Raw genomic sequence first — 17,368 nt, forward strand, 5'->3', positions numbered from 1 at the left:
ATAGAACAGAAACTTTATTGTCACTTTGAATATACACTAATCGTCACAAATTAAAATGGAATTTCACTGCATACGGCTCTCAAAGGGTCGCCACCTCCGATATACACTACATAAATACGACAAAAATAAATACAGAATTAACAATATAGTTTTTTATGTAATACGGGGCTACAGTGCCTTTCGTTAAACCTAAAATTATTTTGCACTTTTTGCGCTGATGTATTATCACAGAACACAACGTGGTTGTATTTACAAAAATCTAAAGCATATTTTTCCCGGTATTGAGTCACTATCTGTTGGGTCTGCTCACTCAAAAGCTTAAAAAAACCACCTGAATTTATAAACTTAATTGCAGGAAAATTGAACCTTTATGAACGCCAATCGTATTTTCAAGTTTTCCCCCCTTTTGTTCAATTGGGTCCAGTTTCAGAGACTGGCATGGCATGGTTTCCCAGAGCGTTTTGCCATTGCCTTCTGCTTAGGGCTGAGAGAGAGTAACTGGCTCAGAATTACCCAGCTGGCTTTGTGCTTAAGATTGGACTAGATCAGAAGAACTCAAGGTCCCCCCCCCCCCCCGTTTTTTAGCCTTATGTCTTCATCACTAGGCCCAACTGGCTTTCTATTACAAGTCCTCGAGTTACAATCATAATGGAGACTGCCCTTCACTATTGTGACATGCGATGGTTGTAATGGAGTTGATCATATGGCCAACCCTATCTTAGGACCTTTATTGTGGTCGTTAAGGGAATCACCAGGGTCATTAAGCAAACCCATGGTTTGCTACGAGCGCAGTTTGGCTGGAAACCACAGGTAAATGCCAGTTTTCATCAAACCCACATTAAAATGTGGTCATGTGACCATGGGACGGCTGGCTCAGTTGCCCAGGGTCAGAAGTGAGTGATGTGTCCATGGAGGAGCCAAACTGTTAGAACTTTGGAGGTGATTTGACTTAACCAGTTTAGAAGATACAGTTGTGTACGGACATCAGTTTGGCTTAGTAGTGGTTAAAGGTGTTGGCCCGGAAGCCAGGAGACCGTGACTGCATAAGCCATGAATGCAGGCTGCCCCCTGGATTTTGGGGCAGCGCACTCAGGGCCCGTTTGCACAATCGTAAACCAGCCAATCCCATTTTAGCCAAGAGTGCCGTGCAGATGTGGGTGATAACGTGTGCGGTTCAGGCAGGGCACCCCACAAAAGAGGATCAATTAAGTAAGTTTCTTTCATTCACCCAAGGTACGTGGGGCGGGACAGGCTAAAGAAGCATCTTCATTGGGATGACTCAATTACTTACACAAGCTGGCTGGGTTTGCACGTGCCAAGCTCATGCTTAGCCAAATCATAGCTTATTCAGTTAATTCAGTATGCTGGTTAATGCCTACAATAAAGGTTGGTTTGATCCAGTTGGCTCAGACTTTTTTAAGCTGGGCTGTGGCTAGTTTATGATGTGATTTTAGAGCCACGTTCACAGTTTAGCATTATTTCACAACTGATAAAGGTGAGTGTTTGACAGAGGAAGTACAAGCTGATAAAGGGCTAAGGACCCCCCTCCCCCCTTTGTCCCTCCAAATTGTTCCCATCTGACCGATTTCCATTATGCGTGATACCATGTAAGGGTGGCAGAACTCCGAGATAGATTAGCTTGGGGGGGAAAAGGAGAGAAATTTTGGCTAGAAGCTTAGGCTGTGTTATCTGTAAGGCAGGGTTAGGGTTCTTCAGCTCAATTATTTATTTAAAACGTCAAGACATCTGGAGAACTTAAAGTTTCTTTCTTTTTTCCTACCTTTTGGGAGTGCTTGAGTCTTAGTTGAGAAAACATGCTGTTGTTGTTGTAAGGGGATCAGGTTTTAACCACCAAACCCTGAAACATTATTTTCTTTCGGTTTGCAAAATACTCCACAGATGGACCCCATTAGCTTGCCCTAGGAATCCTTTGAAACCATAGCAAGTTGTAAATGTCTTTCTGCTCTGAAATCTCTAGTGGAATCCGGGATTTTGCAGGACAGGTTCCAAAATACTGCATTGTGCCTTTGAAAATGGAAGAATCGAATGGAGTTTGTCACGTATTAAAGTCTGTTTCTCCTGGAATAAAAGTAAAAATAAATAACGTTTCAGAATATTTTTACTACAAGCAGTCCTCAACTTATAGCCATTCGTTTAGCAACTGCTCGAAGTTAACTTGGCGCTGAAAAAAAGTGACTTAACAGACATTTCTTGCAGCATCCTTATGGTCACAGAAGACACCCTGAGCCCTGCCCCATTTTACAACCTTTTTTGGCACAGTTGTTAAGTGAATCAGTGCAATTGTTACCAGTGAATCCCCACTGATTAAAATTCTGGCACTTGACGACCAATATGACAGTCGTAGAGTCGTCCCAGGATCGTGTGATCACCATTTGCAGTCACATGCAAAGTCAGTGGGCAAAGCTGGATGCTCTTCATGGCCATGTGATTCGCTTAACAACTGTGGCGAAAAAAGTTGTAAAATGGGCACGACTCCCTTAACTGCTGCCCTGCTTAGCGGTGGAAATTTTGGTCCCAATTGTGCTTAGAAGTCAAAGACTACCTGAAACTGCAGGTACAGAAGAACAATATTTGGCATCTAGGAATGAAGAAAAACGTACTAGTTTAAAAGGTCAGCAGAGTTCAAAAGGCATCTGAGATACCCTGGAAAGAGTTCTCTGTTCTTACGTTCTGCCCCAATCTCCGCAAAGAAAAAAAGAACTAGTTCTACGGCAGGAGTATCCAACCTTGGCAACTTTAAGATGGTGGCCCTGAGCAGGGGGCTGGACTAGAAAACCTCCAGGGGCCCTTCCAGCTCTGTTCTGTTCTATGGACTTTAATTCCCAGAATCCCCCAGCCATTCCACCAGCCTCCTCCTGCGAGGTTCTGTCATTCAAGGCAAATGCTGGCTGGATCTTGGCAGCTGTCTCGTGGGCAATGCCTACCTCATTTTCCCAGTTTCCTGAGCAATTTTGTAACAGCATTTGTAGGGGATTTAAAATCTGAAGTACGGTAGGTTGGGAGACGGAAACTGCTCATTTTCTTTTACGAGGGAAAGAAACGGTGGAAATGCATTTCACAATTAAAGGGAATCCTGATTGTCAACTCTCATAAGCGAGAGCCAGTTTGGTTGAGTTCAGTTCTCCAGACCTGCCATCGGAAGCCCTCAGCTTCCTAAAAACAACCCTGCTATAATAAGAATGACATCCTGTCCTGCTCATCCTGCGTACAACGCAGTTTCCAAGCGTTTTTTCCAAGGCAGATTCCTCCAGAGGACATTGCGATACCTCCCCTCCTCCTTACCTGGGAATAATCCAGAATTGCCACAGGCACACCTTAGTATTTACAGAATTGTTGGAAGGCAGCTGGACTAAACGCCTTCCTTTTGCAGCCTGCGGCCTCCGCAGGGAGGGATGCTCAAAATTCAAGTGATGGTCACAGCCATTGCCAGCCCACCGAGTCCAGACGGGAAGCACAACCAGGTGGGCTAGTTCCACATTATTGCAAGGTTACATTAACAAACTTGCAAGTCTGAAAGTACATTTCTCTCTCTTCCCTTCCCCGTCATCTTCACAACCCAAGAAACGAGGGAGGGTCCCTGGAGAAACGTTTAGCACGCCCCTCCCCCTCTCCTGGCTCTTAGAAGACGGTTCCCTCGGGTGCTTCCCTTCCAGCTGTCCCCCAAAGTCGCTGCCTGCACCCTTACAGCTGCGCCCCTGGGGTTGGACTGCCCGGTTGGCGCCACCATCTCGCCTTTTCTGACGGCCCTCCCTGCAAACGGCCCCGTCTACAACATCCCAGACATGAGATGGGTCACATTGTAGGGGAGATGGGAGGGAGGGATGGATAGGATGGATGGATGGATGGATAGATAATGGATGGATAGATAGATAAGAGGATGGATGGATGATGGATAAATGGATAGACAGACAGACAGACAGATAGCATCTGAAGAGTTCCACTGAGAAGACACATTCTAGATATTTGGTATCTTTTTCAAAGTGTTGTAGCCCTTAAGCATTTTTTCCTGGTAGGACCAGGCCCTCCTGTAGCTCAGAGTGCCAGGACAAGAAATGATGAAACCTGGATAGGGGTTATCTGGTAAGATAGTTTCCAGAGCTCTTTGTTTTGCTCCTTAGAACAGTTGTAAAAAAAAAAAGTTGGAATGCCTTTAAAATCTCAAAAGAAGTTTGCAGAGCACAAACAAGTTCTTGGAACTTGCAGAGTGCAAACACGAAAGAGAAGACCTCCAAAATATCTTCCAACTCTACCATTCTATGAAACTCCCGATTTAATCTCAACTTGTTGGGAGATTTTTTTCCCCCTTTCAAACAATGCGTTGCTACTCTGTTTTCCAATGCAAACTTCTCGAATAAAGCAATTGTGATTTTAGTGCTTGGAAGAACCGGGAACATTTAATTAGCAATTTGTAACATCCTGCAGTTAAAAATCTGTCTGTCTTTCTAGAAACCAGAAGCATGCAAGGATTTAAAAGGGAAAAAAAAGCCAGGAAGGGCTCTGACACCAGTCATTCAAAGTCCTGCCCCATTTTTATGTGCATTTCAAAATGAGCCCTGTTAGTGGCAAACATCATGAGTTTGGATCTATGTGGTTTCATGTTTATCTGCTTGTATGGATTTTCTTTGTATGCCACAGAGTCCGTTGGAGTTGGGCAGCTAGGACAAATTTAAATAAAGTTATAATCCACTGCATGAGATGCCTGGAGCATATTCCCAGGAAAGATTTATATAGTATGTGCCTTCACAGACCCGTAAACAAACACACCTTGTGTTGAAAAGGAAGAATGGCAAAAAAACCAACCAACCCCCCCCCCCCCCCCCAGAGACTGTGGGAATTACCTGTCAGGATCTTTAATAAGATGTAGTAGATAGGATTCTGGCTTTCTTGCCTTAATGAACCGGTTAACATCCACAGTGCAATAAATCTCTTTGGCTTCTTCTTAATTGCCCCTGTAATGAATGCTAACTTGGCTCTTTCACGATGAAGTTGGTTTTTCTCATTCCTTTTCTCAAATCTCAGCACCTGGAGATCAGCTGCAGAAGTGTTCCCGTGTGCTTTAAGAGGATCCATTCAAATTGTGAAGGGTTCTTGACTTCTTATTTCCCTCACTTCTGTAGTAGCCTGGCCTGGCATTAAGAATTGGGAATTTCCTCCTCCTATTCAGCCTGCCTCTTCCTCCTCCTCCTCCTCCTCCTCATCTCATCTGGATGTGAAACTGTGTGTGTGTCCTGACACAGATTTTGGCCCCTTCTGTAAGTTAGCCCATTTGAGGTACATTGGGTCAAAAATGGTTGCCTTATGATGCCCTGTCTCACTCAACTGAAGGTGACAGACACAGAGGTGGAAGTGTTTTAGTAGTATACAGGTAATCCTCACCTTAACAACAGTTCCTTTAGCGACCATTCAGAGTTACAACACCACTGAAAAAATGACTTATGACCATTTGTCACACGGCCATTGCAGCATCCCCAGGGTCACGGGATCAGAATCCAGACGTCCTATTTATGACGGTTGGCAGCGTCCCAGCGTCCCGTGATCACTTTTTGCGACCTTAATAAGAAGCAAAGTCAAAGGGGAAGCCTAGATCCACTTAACGACCGCGTTACTAACTTAAAACCGCAAGTGGTTCGCTTAACAGCCGTGGCAAGAAAAGTCGTAAAATGGGGCAAAACTCACTTAACAATTGTCTTGCTTAGCAACAGAAATTTTGGGCTCACTTGCGATGGTAACTGGAGGCTTTTCACATATAACCTATAAAGTGGAATTCTCCAAAGGCCTTCCATCACTCGGAGCCCCTCCCTTGCTTTCTCTTATCACAACATTGATCTTCCTGTGTGTGGCAACCACACGGTTGTTATCTCCGCTCTTTCAACACAGGCCTGGGGAAAGAAGGCCCCCATCGCAGGACCCTGACCTCCCCTCCCTCCAGGGTTTCAAGAGATAATGCAAACCTAGGTAAACTTGCCCCCCCCCATTCCCAGGTGTTTATTTTTCCTTTTTTCCCTCCGGATGCCTGGCGGATCCTGGCCAGGTCTCCCTTTAGGCAGAGCTTGAAGCTCCCGGTCATTCGGCGTCCCGAGTCCTTGCAGCAAAACGTTTCCTTCCCAGCCCCCAATGACCGATCCAGGGGCAGCTTTTGCTACGGCTGCCGCTGTCCTGCCAGCCCACGGAAGGTGCCCACGTGTGCCGCACGGAGGGTGCGCGTTAAAAAAAGGGGCGGTGCTTTGGTTGCAATTGTGACTGCCAACTTGATTTTTTTTCCCCTCACCCCAAACAGATCCAGGTACCCCTTGACTTACAACCCTTTGTTTAGCGACCGTTCCAAGTTACAACGGCACTGAAAACAAGTGACCCGTGACCATTTTTCACACGGCCATTGTGGCATCCCCACGTCCACGCGATTTGCATTCAGAGGCTTGACCACCGACTCACGTTTATGACGGTTCCAGCGTCCTGGGGTCTTGTGGTCTTCTTTGGGGAACTTCTGACAAGCCAAGTCAGTGGGGGAGCCGGATTCACCGAACAACCGCGGTGGTTTACTTAACAGCTGTGGCGACGGAGGTCGTAAAACGGGGCAAAACTCACTTAACAGCTGGCTCGCTTAGCAACAGAAATTTGGGGCTCAATTCTGCCTGTACGTCGAGGACTACTTGTACGTCCGGCCAGTTTGACACCCCTGTTCTAGATTATTTGGTATCTTTTCACAGTGCTGTAGCCCTTAAGCCCTCCTTTCCTGGCAGGACCAGGCCCTCCGGGAACGTCAAGAACCGATGGATATTCCAGGCTGTGGCACAGCTGCAAAGGTGCAGACGGGCATCTCTTGTTTTTTCTGCCCTGGGAAAAGGACCGAGGGAAGGGATCAAGGCAACAATCACCAGGGCCCGGTTTGCAAGGGACTGAAGTTCAGAATAGCCGCCTCCTTGTAATCTTTGCTGCCCTCTACCGTTCATTTTATCGTATTTATTTAGTAGGCAAATTTATCATCATCATCATTTTAGCCATTGTCTATCCCGGGGGTCTTCAAACTTGGCCCTTTTATGACTTGTGGACTTCAACTCCCAGAATTCCTCAGGCAGCGTGTCCACAACTTTGAAGGGCCCTGGTCTGTCTATCCACTGTAGTGGAAACGGGCTGGACACACAGCAAGAACTGAGGGCAGGTAGACCAAGGCAGTCATAGAGTGGATCCCACCTGATCAAAAATGTCCACAAAAAAGACCTAAAAAGCGAGATAGATCAATGACATCAGCAAGCATGGCGGGCCCAATTGGCAAAAAAAAAAAGTCCAGGACCATCTGGGTTGCAAACAAACTTATATGGCCACCCAACTCAGACACTGCGACTCCAAGGTGGCTTTCAACATTAAAAATTCCCTCCCTCCCTCCTTCGTACTTAGCCTGAAGAATTTTACGACTGCCATTCAGAAATATTTTCAAACGGAATCAAATACTAAAGACTCTTCTACATGTTGGATGGTGCTTTCCTTTAAATATCCCTTCCAGTAATCCCTCCCCAGCAGGTTCCTGGAACAGCATTCCTTTTTTTTATTCTTGGTTACTAGTACTTCTCAAAGGTGTTAAACTAAGCAGCATATTGGTGGCACTGTTGCAAATTCAACCTCTGCCATCTTTCTGGAGTCCATTTAAGCTCAGGCCTCCTGCTTCAGGGACTCCCTCCAGCCACCTCATTCTCTGTCGTCCCCTTCTTCTCTTGCCCTCAATCTTTCCCAGCATGAGGCTCTTCACCAGTGAATCCTACCTTCTTATTCGGTGGCCCATTTATCTAGTCGCATTTGCATGCTTTTGAACTGCTAGGTCAGGGGTCTTCAAACTTGGCCCTTTTATGACTTGTGGACTTCAACTCCCAGAATTCCTCAGCCAGCATGGCTGGCTGAGGAATTCTGGGAGTTGAAGTCCACAAGTCATAAAAGGGCCAAGTTTGAAGACCCCTGTGCTAGGTGGCCAGGAGCTGGAGCAAGGAACAGGGAGCTCACCCCGTCGCATGGCGCTTGGGTCTCCAACCTGGGCTGTCAGCTCCCCAGCTGACAAGCTCAACATCTTTAACTGCTGAGCCATTGTGCCCCCCTCCTTTAGGCTAAATGCAGTTGGCTGAAAATCCAAGTGACGAGGAGTTCTAGTCACACCTTAGGCACAAAAGAACCCGAAAATGCTTTGTAGCCTTTTCCAAGTAGCTTACTTCGTATCTAAAATTTGAGTTAGATGATGCCTCCTGAACGCAGCGCTCCAAAGCATTGAAAAGATCCGTTTCAAACTGATCACGAAATACAGTACAACATATTAAAAAGGAAATGATTGCCCGAACACTGCTTGAATTTATTTCAAACCTTTTAAAATCAATTCAAATTTTATTATTGCTTAAATAATTGACAGGAGAATCACTTCCAAAGTGGGGGGAATTTAAGTGAAAAAATAGGTTAAAAATATTACATCTGAGCTGCAAGAATCTGCGTAAACACTAGGGGGCAGCAAGGAAATAGAGCTCTTCTTCTGTCACCATCTAGTGGCTATTCCTGAGTTTTGTAGCTGGATACAGGCATCCTCGACTTCCGCCACAACTGGAGCCAGAATTTCCATGGCTAAGCAAGGCAGTTGTCAAGTGAGTCACACCCGTTTTTACCTTTTTTGCCATAGCGGTTAAATGAATCACACGATCGTCGAGTGGGTCCAGCTTTCCCCCAGCGACTTTTTGCTTGTTGGAAGATGGCTGGGAAAGCTGGGGGGAAAAATGGGGACGCTGCCAGTCACGCAAAGACCGGTTGTCACTTTTCTCAGTGCTGTTGTGATTTTTTTTAATGGGTTGCTAAACAATGTCTGTAAGCTGAGGACTACCTGTACGGTGAGCGCTAACGCAAGCCAATTTCTCCTTCCGTATCAAGGATAATGAGATTGCTAAAAACTGACAGCCTCACATTAGCAGCTTTGTAGGCTGGCCCAAGAAAAGTGAGAGACTGTCGTCAACTTCGCCCTACTGCCTGCGCCTGGACCCCCTCTACGCCAGGAGCCGAATAAAAGGTCCTTTTCTATCCCAGCTGTGTTTTTAAATGGAACCCAGCATCCCAGCTCAATGCAGAACCCTCCCAGCAATTGCACTGCAGGGCAGGGGGTGGACAGTGCTGGCCCAGGAATTCTGGGAGTTGAAACCCACAGGCTGTAAAGAGGCCCCTTGGCTGCCCACCCTGCAGAAGTGGGGCCTGGATGCAGCTGCTGAACCTCCTCCCCTCTCTCTCCAAGGCCCTGAAGACCGAAGGCATCTCCAGGGCAAGCGCTGAGATCAGGAGACGTTAGGACTGGATTCCACCCAATCACAGAGCAACCTCAGCATTAAGAAGAGAAGATCAGATTTTTGCCATTCTTTGGGTTACGCTGTAGCCGAGTTTAACATTCAGAAAATTAAATTGGCTCACAACAGAAGGCAGAGCTAATTCTGGAGCAAAAAGCTGTTCCCCCCCCCCAGGTCCAAATGTTACACTTACTAGTTTTGTTAGGTGGTGTAGAGACAGGTCAGAAAATCGGAACAAGGCAAGATATAAACCTAAGATCCCTCCACCTTAATTCTCTTGTGTACAAGGAGGGAGGGAGGGAGGGAGGGAGAGAGAGAGAGAGAGAGAGAGGGGAACAGCTGCCATGCCTTGTTTGCTCTAAATGATTTTGCACACAGCATGGCACTGCACTCCAGGACCAAATCAATGTTTTGCCTTTTAAAACTAAAATAATTCTCCTCCTTGGCAGATTTTTCACGCCAGGGCTGTAACAGACGAAAGGATGACAGGAACTGGATTGACTCTGGGAAGAAGCGGTCACCAAAGGGCTCCGATGGAGACTTATTTGCCCCCACGGTGCCCAAAAGCGAATTAAGGATGCACTCCTCAAATGAAGAGGACTGCGCTCCTACGCTTTCTACAGACTTTCTGGGTTGGGAAGGAGCAACAGGCTATCACTAGGTGAGATCTACCGTGTATGCAGCATCAACAAGGAAGGAGATCGTGAGGGACAGCAACATACTACGAAATCAATGCAGCGTTGTGATTTGGGCGGGTAGAACTGCATTAGGCCAAACCCACTCCATCTTCTTTTTCCTGAAGGCCACAGGAGGGCCACTGGGGTGTCTCCAAGTCCCTCTTGTCGTGTTCACATATGGGTGTACATGTCATTGATCAGGTAGTCCAGCCTGGTGTAGCGCTGTGGCTGGCGTGAGCTGAAGAGTCTCCCCCCTATCAGCACCACTGCTAATAAAAAAAACAGCACCCCGAAAAACAAGGCAGCAAAGAGGATGGCTTGGTTACTCAGCAGAGAGAAATCGGTTCCGGCTGGGCTGCCGTCAGGGCCGAAGCCTCCCAGGCTAAGTTCTCCATCGCTAAGATGGGAATCGGGAAGAGAAGCCGGTGGGCTGGGCGGAGTGGATGACAACGAGCCGAAATCGGGAGGGCCGGTTTCAGAAAGAAGCCAGGGCTTGGGAGGGGTGCCCTTGCGGGGCTGAAGGCTGGCCGCCTCTGTCTTTCCGGCGTCAGGTGCAGAAGTAGGGATGCGGCCAGCAGAAACGTGAAGGGCTGCAGCACCGACAGTCCTGCTGGTCGAAGAGTCACGGGTGGCAAAGGGCAGCTTAGCAGCAGGAGGTTGTTGGGTGGTGCTGGCAGGGCTGCTGCTTTCACGCAGCAGAGACGAAGCGAAGGTCTCCCCAGAGTTTGTCCTTCCAGCCTTGGGACGCTGGGAGGGCCCACCCGCTTTGTCCCTGGGATGCTCTGCAGGGCCCGAGAGGAGTTCCTCTTTCTGAGAGGCCCTGGGCAAGGAGTCCGGTCTACCCGGCGGCCTTAGAGGACCAAACCCAGCTGCTTGTGGGGATGCCGGACTTCCGTTCACTGAAGAATGAGGGTGTCTGTATAAGGTCGGAGCTGGTTTGGGCATCTCTTTGTCTAAAAAAACGAAACGGAAGAGAGATTATTCTCTACGCCTCAGCAGAAAAAACAAAAACCCTCAAGACGCATCAAGAAGTCATCATGAATGGGCCTTAAATCACTACAAGATCAATCCCATGAATTTCTTAGAGCAGAGAAACGGAGCCTCGCTCCGTTTGTTCGTATGAAAGTAAAAGCATACCTAGCTCAGAAAACGAGTCTGAAAGGGGTTTATCTGGACAGCCATTTCTAATCCCAGAAATCAGAGGGCTGTAGATTTTGGCAGGTGAGTTGGGAATGTTTGAAGCCATACAAATCTCATGGAATATTTCTTTTTTACAGAATGCTTCTATCGGTTGGTGCATGAATCAAGGATTACAAAAGACTCAAGAGTCACCCATTTGTCCAAACTATTGTTGTTGTAATCGTTTGGAAGATTCTGGTACTTAAAAACCCGGCACGTCAGCCCTGGGGAAAGGAACGCTCCACTCAAATTTAACTTAGCGCTAATACGTGCTTAACAATCATCAATCGATTTAAGGAAGAATTGTGATAAAGATGAGATTCTTCGTAGTTTATATTCCATTAAAAGAATCTATCCAGAGACTCTCTTCAATATCATTGTGCTTTTCAGTAGATGGCTTGCTTTGCAAAACCAAAACAAAACGAAACCCCACGTAGTATTTGTGGATAAAAACTAAACTTCACCCCAGGTAAGAATGCCAATGGCTTAAAAACAGTCGCTTATTCATTGCATTGTGTGATGGAATGTAGTCCAGTGTTGCAAAAGGACTCTTTTCCTCCTGCCGTTAGGGATTACATTCCACCACACAATGATATATAACTAGCAAATGAATAGAATAACAACTCTGGAAAAAGAAAACCTGATTATTTTCCCATGATATTACCAGAAATCACTAAAGGCTCGATTTTGGGAAAAACTATTTTTCTGGCGTGTGAGAGAAGCGGATTCGGCTTCTTTTATAAGAACATTTGCTACTTTCCATTTTTTGAAGGGACGTCTGCGAAGTTTCACTTACAAAAACTTTTAAAGCTGGCTACAGTGAAAACTGCTTGGAGAATATAATGACATTTCCTACAAATGACTAATTTAACTGGTCGATCAGCGGATTTTCATTTACCTTCTATTATTCTGTACGTGAGCAATCCTAACGCTTGTTTCACAGGACAGGTTTCCTGAGCAGGAAAATAAAATTGATAGCAATTTGGAGAACCGACTTTCATTCTGGTGTTAAAGATCACGTAGTTGCACACCTTATCATCTAGAAAAGATAAAAAGAAAGAAAATGTGTTTTAACAGCAAGCTTTGCACTTGTCTTACAGTCATCTAGTAATTCCATGTGAGTTTTCTAGGTGGAGTTCTCAAAAACAATTAAATCCATAAATAAGTATACAGAGGCCTACCACCATCTCAAAAGCCCCAGGTACAGTTATTCAACCTGTGCACGATAGAATTGTCCTTGGGTTCATCTTTGTTGGATGTTCTCTCCTGCCAGCCTATACAGGTTGTCCTTGTTTAGTGACAGTCTTATACACTGACTGGTTGCAGCTACGAGGGTGACAAAAGGGGTCACTTTATAAGCAATCTTTGCATTCACCTCCTCCAGAGGTCTCTAAAGCAAAGGAAAAGTGAAAGAAGATTGTAAGAATAGACGCGGTCTCATTTAACAACCATGTTGCTTAATCTCCAAGTTATTGGTCCCCTCTGTGGTCACTGAACAAGGACTATGCAGTTCCAACTTTTATTCTTACAGAGAATTTCTTTTCACCAAACCCCTAGTGTTAAAAACAAAAGAGGTTCCTCCACCCTTCTGCCCACGAGCGCTGAGCAGTCTACGTGACCCCATCCTTCTTTCCAGGATCCAATCGGGGGGGGGGGGGCTCATCCTTTTTTTTATTCTCCTCTTAATCCTGTGGGTTGGATTCCTCAGAACCCATTCCCAGTGGGGAGATTTAGACTGAATAGCGGAGAATTGTATCTCGGATCACGAGGGAGCTACACCAGGGAGGAAACGCAAACTCAGAGGTTGGCTCAGAGCCCAGGATAAGGGCCGTGTCTTTTTGCGAAGGAAAAGGGAACCGAGGCAGAGTGGACGAGGGCGGAGGCCACCCGTGGGCGAAAGCCTGGGTAACAGAGCAAATGGGCAGAGCAGAGGCCAGTCTGGATCAGCGGCAAAAATGCAGCCGTACCAGACACATTGACGAGAAGAGGCACATTGCATCAACTGAAACTGGTTTTCCAAAGGTTTTTTTTTCGGCCAGATTTACGCTCTCCCCAACTGGGGCTACCAAGGTGGGAGTCCAGAAATGCATTCATCCCGGGAACTGGAATCCAACCTGTGAGAAAAAAAGCCTGAGGGGGGATTGGCTTCCACATGGAGCTATGCCCTCCTGGCAGTTTTTTCGGATCTACTGGATGACTCTCCAGCCCCAAGGAAGGGGAGGTGGGCAAGCCCCCCCTAAGACGCTAAAGCAGAGAGACAGGGGTGACATTGCTACGTAGCTCTGGGGTTCTGGACAATTTGTGCTCTGGGAGCACAACTGAACATTTTCTTCTTGAACACCCGCAAGCAAGAGAAGGACAAGCCATTCATCCCGGCCTGCATGTAGCAAGCGCAGGCTCTCCGTGCAACCAAACGGAACGAGCATCGTTACTGCAATGTGCAGACGAGGCCAGTTATTTGTAAATAAACCCCGTTATACACAACAGTCCATAACGCACCCAGGAGGCTTCCTTCTAACCGTAGCACATTACTCTGCCCGAAATCTGTGGCCCTTACCTGTTATTCTGTCCAAGCAGCAAGTCTCCACACAGGCTTCCGGAGACGGGGCATAGATCGGATCCGTCCCCCTGATGCCTTTGGAAAAGGCCGCAGGGATATCGACCGTGATGTTTTCCATCTTCTCCGAGGAACAGATTTGGCTCTGGGATGCTTCCACCAGGACCAAAAACAGCACTGCTGGAACACAGGCCCAGCACCGTGTGCTCCGGACGGCCATTGTTTCCTCTCGGTATGACGGGCTCTGGAAGGTTCTTTTGTTCACAACTATTTTCCGCTCAGGGTATCCAAGATGGCCACACGCCTGGGAATTCTTCAGCTAAGGAAAAGGAGACGATAATGGAGGTAAAAACACTGTAGAAGGAACTCCCTGTAGTGAAATAATCACATGTCACATCGTGAGTCAAAGCACCAGGTGTGTCAGCAGTTGCCTGTCGCAAAAAGGTTCAGCCTGGCTTGACTAATTGGGACGTAAAGGGACTTTACCTTGATAAGAAACCAGCTTAAGGGGGAGAGGGAAAGCAGCGTGACCTCAAGCATGTTGCAACAACATTCCAAAGCAGTGAGACGAGTTATGCTTCTCTCAAAGTCCCGGGATCTCAAGAGGCTCGCTGTGACCCCAGATAGGAAGAAGGAAAAAGCAATGAAAAGCCCTGGGCGAAAAGGGCATTTGACGGAACACAGATTTCTAGCACGAAGGACGAGAAACCAAAGGCGTGCCCGTATGCCATTCAGAGCTACTTTGACACGGGTAGCTACATAAATATGATAAACGCATGAAAGAAAGGAACCTCGCTGAGGAATTCTGGGAGTTGAAGTCCACAAGTCATAAAAGGGCCAAGTTTGAAGACCCGTTTTAAGTAGATCAGAGAACTCCATAAAAATGTCCAGCCATATGAGGAAGATTAAAGACCATTAAAGACAACTGATCTTGAGATTAAAGAAAATGACAAACTACCCTGAAGCTTTTAATATACACAATCCTTCATGGAAAGGGTAAAAACAAACACGTTCGTGCAAATAAGAACTTTTGCAAAAAAAGAAAAACCAGCCGGTCAATGGGAAAGCTTCAATCCCAAATGAAATGCCCATTGTTTAAAACCCCGGGAGGAGGAGGAGGAGGAGGAGGAGTGAAAGCGCTAATGGTAATATATCCATAAATTTGGATGGGTCCATATGCTCAGAGACTGGAAAACATCTAACCGTCTAAAATGTGCCAATAGAGTCACTTGCACAAATGTATCACACAAATATTTGCTTTAAAACATTACAGCGAAAAATGTCAAATGAGCAGGCAAGCAAAAGGAAGGGAGATCAGATCAGTATCACAAAATGAATAATGGAGAGAAGAACATTTGAGACGGCTTATCTTTCTGGGGTTTTTTAATAATATTTTATTAGTTTTCTATATTTAAAATTCATAAGCGCTTGGTAAACAAGGTGTTGTCTGCATCCATTTGTTTTACTTGGTATTACACATTATTACCATGCGTACCTTTGTTTCGTTGAATACAGCAAAATCACGATAGGGTATGGACCACCCTCTCAGTGTCAAGCAACCGGGGAGTGTAAATGAGAGGTAATTTTCTTGTCTGGGGTTCCAACTTAATTAAAGAGAGCCAGGATGTTGGAGAAGTAAACAGGAGACTAAATAGGAGTCCACGATAGCTTAAATAATATATAAAGCATAAGAACAAAGACTAGACTATTTAGAGGAGTGTTCTTTTTAGAGGTAATCTGCAATTCTGAAAGTCTGACAATGACAAAGAGAAGGAAGACTAACCCATTAAGTCATCTGGAGACTACCATGAACTACTACAAAGGTCCATCAATCAGTTGTAGACCAAATAAAGACTGGTGGCTTAGCTGACATAACAAGCAACAAAAGATCAACAAACAGAAACTCACATATTTTGGGTGATGGACTAGAAAAAAACAGGAGGGATTAAAGTTATGGTGAATGGGTGGGATCCAAGAGATTACAGTATTGTTCTTGGAAGAGTTACACACAGGCAAGTCATCGTGAAAAGCTTTTGCCTGTCACCATCACTAAGAGCCAACTAAGTGATGCGTAACTAAGTTGGGGCAACTCCTCCTCACTGAAAGGCCCACTGGCCCCTAACTTTGTAATTTGGAGCCTAACATGCAGAAAAATATTTTTTTGAAAAAGAGAGGAGAAATATCAGGCTGTGCAAAAAACTCTGAAGCATTTCCTACTTTGAGCTACCTTTGGAGGGCCAACAAGCCTTCCCAGGGATGGTGTTTCTCCTCTTCAACCGTCTCCACCAGTTAGCAAAAAGTATCCTATCCTCCCAGCCAATCTCCTAATTTTCCCCCAAGGCCAGCCTCGGAGAACAGGCCCGCTTTAGGATGTGACTTCAGGACATTGTGCCTGAGGGGATGAGGGAAGAATCTCCTTAAGACAGGGCTCTCCAAACGTGGCAACTCTAAGACTTGTGGACTTCAACTTCCAGAATTCCCCAGCCAGCGCATGAAGCAGGAGAACCTATACCATCTTCGACAAGTGACTAGTCTCTTCTTAAAAACCTCCAGTGATGGAGCGCCCATGATTTCTGGTGGCCAGCTGTTCCACTGGTTGATCGTCCTCCCTGTCAGGAAGTTTCTCCTTAATTCCAGGTTGCTTCTCTCCTTGATGAGTTTCCAAACATTGTTTCTCATCCTGCCCTCAGGTGCTCTGGTGAACAATGTGACCCCCTCCTCTTCCTTGTGGAAGCCCCTCAGATACTGGATCGCTGCTATCCTGTCTCCCCTATTTCTTCTTTTCTTTAGTCCGGCCAGACCCAAGTCCCGCAGCCCTTCTTCGTACGTTTTGGTCTCCAGGCCTTGGATCCTCTTAGTTTATTTATTTATTTGTTTGTTTTTATATACCGCCCTTCTCCCGAGGGACTCGGGGCGGTGTACAGAGCAAGGTAGGTATACAGTTAAACAATAGCAAAAAACAAATGAAACCCCAAGAGTTGTCAGGCCAGGCCGGACTGCTGGAACAGGTAGGTTTTTAAGTCGCGCCGGAAGGTGCGAAGGTCGGGGGCCATCTGGATTTCGGTTGGCAGGCAGTTCCAGAGGGTTGGCGCACCCACTGAGAAGGCTCTCCCCCTGGGGGCCACCAGCCGGCATTCTCTGACCGGTGGCACCCTGAGGAGGCCCTCTCTGTGGGAGCGCACAGGACGGAGGGGTGTTGACGCTGGCAGTAGGTGCTCCCGTAGGTAATCCGGTCCGGTTGCTCTTCTCTGAACTTTTTCCAGACTCTCAACATCTTCTTTTGCGGTAGGGTGACCCAAACTGGCTGCAGTGTCCCAGGCGTGGCGGCCTCACTAGGGCTTCTTCGTAAAGCGGTGCGAATGCTCGACTCCGTGCCTCTGCTTATACCAGCGTTTCCCAACCTTAGGAACTTGAAGATGCCTGGACTTCAACTCCCAGAATTCCCCAGCCAGCTCTGCTGGCTGGGGAATTCTGGGAGTTGAAGTCCACGCATCTTCAAGTTCCTAAGGTTGGGAAACGCTGGCTTATACAACCCAGGACCGCCTTCGCTTTGTGGGCCGCTGCTGCGGTTCCTGCCACGGCCGGCCCCGCGGTCGCCCTACGTGCGCAGGCTCTGCGGGGAGCCGGGCCAGGGA

At 46.7% G+C, this 17,368-nt stretch overlaps 1 protein-coding gene and 1 long non-coding RNA gene across 5 annotated transcripts in view; both read right to left on the reverse strand.

Moving 5' to 3' along the window:
• Nucleotides 1-5,921, reverse strand: LOC310642639. Of its 2 annotated transcripts, XR_014492950.1 has the most exons (3): nucleotides 5,398-5,921; nucleotides 1,781-2,079; nucleotides 1-106 (listed from the first exon to the last, which is right to left on the reverse strand). It is a non-coding gene; the product is annotated as an uncharacterized lncRNA (long non-coding RNA). The 2 variants fall into 2 exon arrangements; XR_014492951.1 differs by having other exon boundaries at nucleotides 1-2,079.
• Nucleotides 5,922-9,607: 3,686 nt separating this feature from the next.
• MANSC1 (MANSC domain containing 1) overlaps nucleotides 9,608-17,368 on the reverse strand; it is an 8,014-nt gene continuing 253 nt past the window's right edge. For 2 of the 3 annotated variants that reach the window (XM_083365647.1, XM_083365648.1), the window contains exons 2-4: nucleotides 13,734-14,052; nucleotides 12,075-12,215; nucleotides 9,608-10,950 (exon numbers count right to left, since the gene is read on the reverse strand). In XM_083365647.1, coding sequence (XP_083221773.1) covers nucleotides 10,169-10,950; nucleotides 12,075-12,215; nucleotides 13,734-13,953 — 1,143 coding nt within the window. In that variant the 5' untranslated portion in view covers nucleotides 13,954-14,052 and the 3' untranslated portion in view covers nucleotides 9,608-10,168. Of the gene's footprint in view, nucleotides 10,951-12,074; nucleotides 12,216-13,733; nucleotides 14,053-15,228; nucleotides 15,746-17,368 lie in introns of those variants that run through there. The other variant, XM_083365649.1, reaches the window with a different exon arrangement.

This window comes from Vipera ursinii (assembly GCF_947247035.1).
Source record: "Vipera ursinii genome assembly, chromosome: 6".
NCBI classification, from domain to species: domain Eukaryota; kingdom Metazoa; phylum Chordata; class Lepidosauria; order Squamata; family Viperidae; genus Vipera; species Vipera ursinii.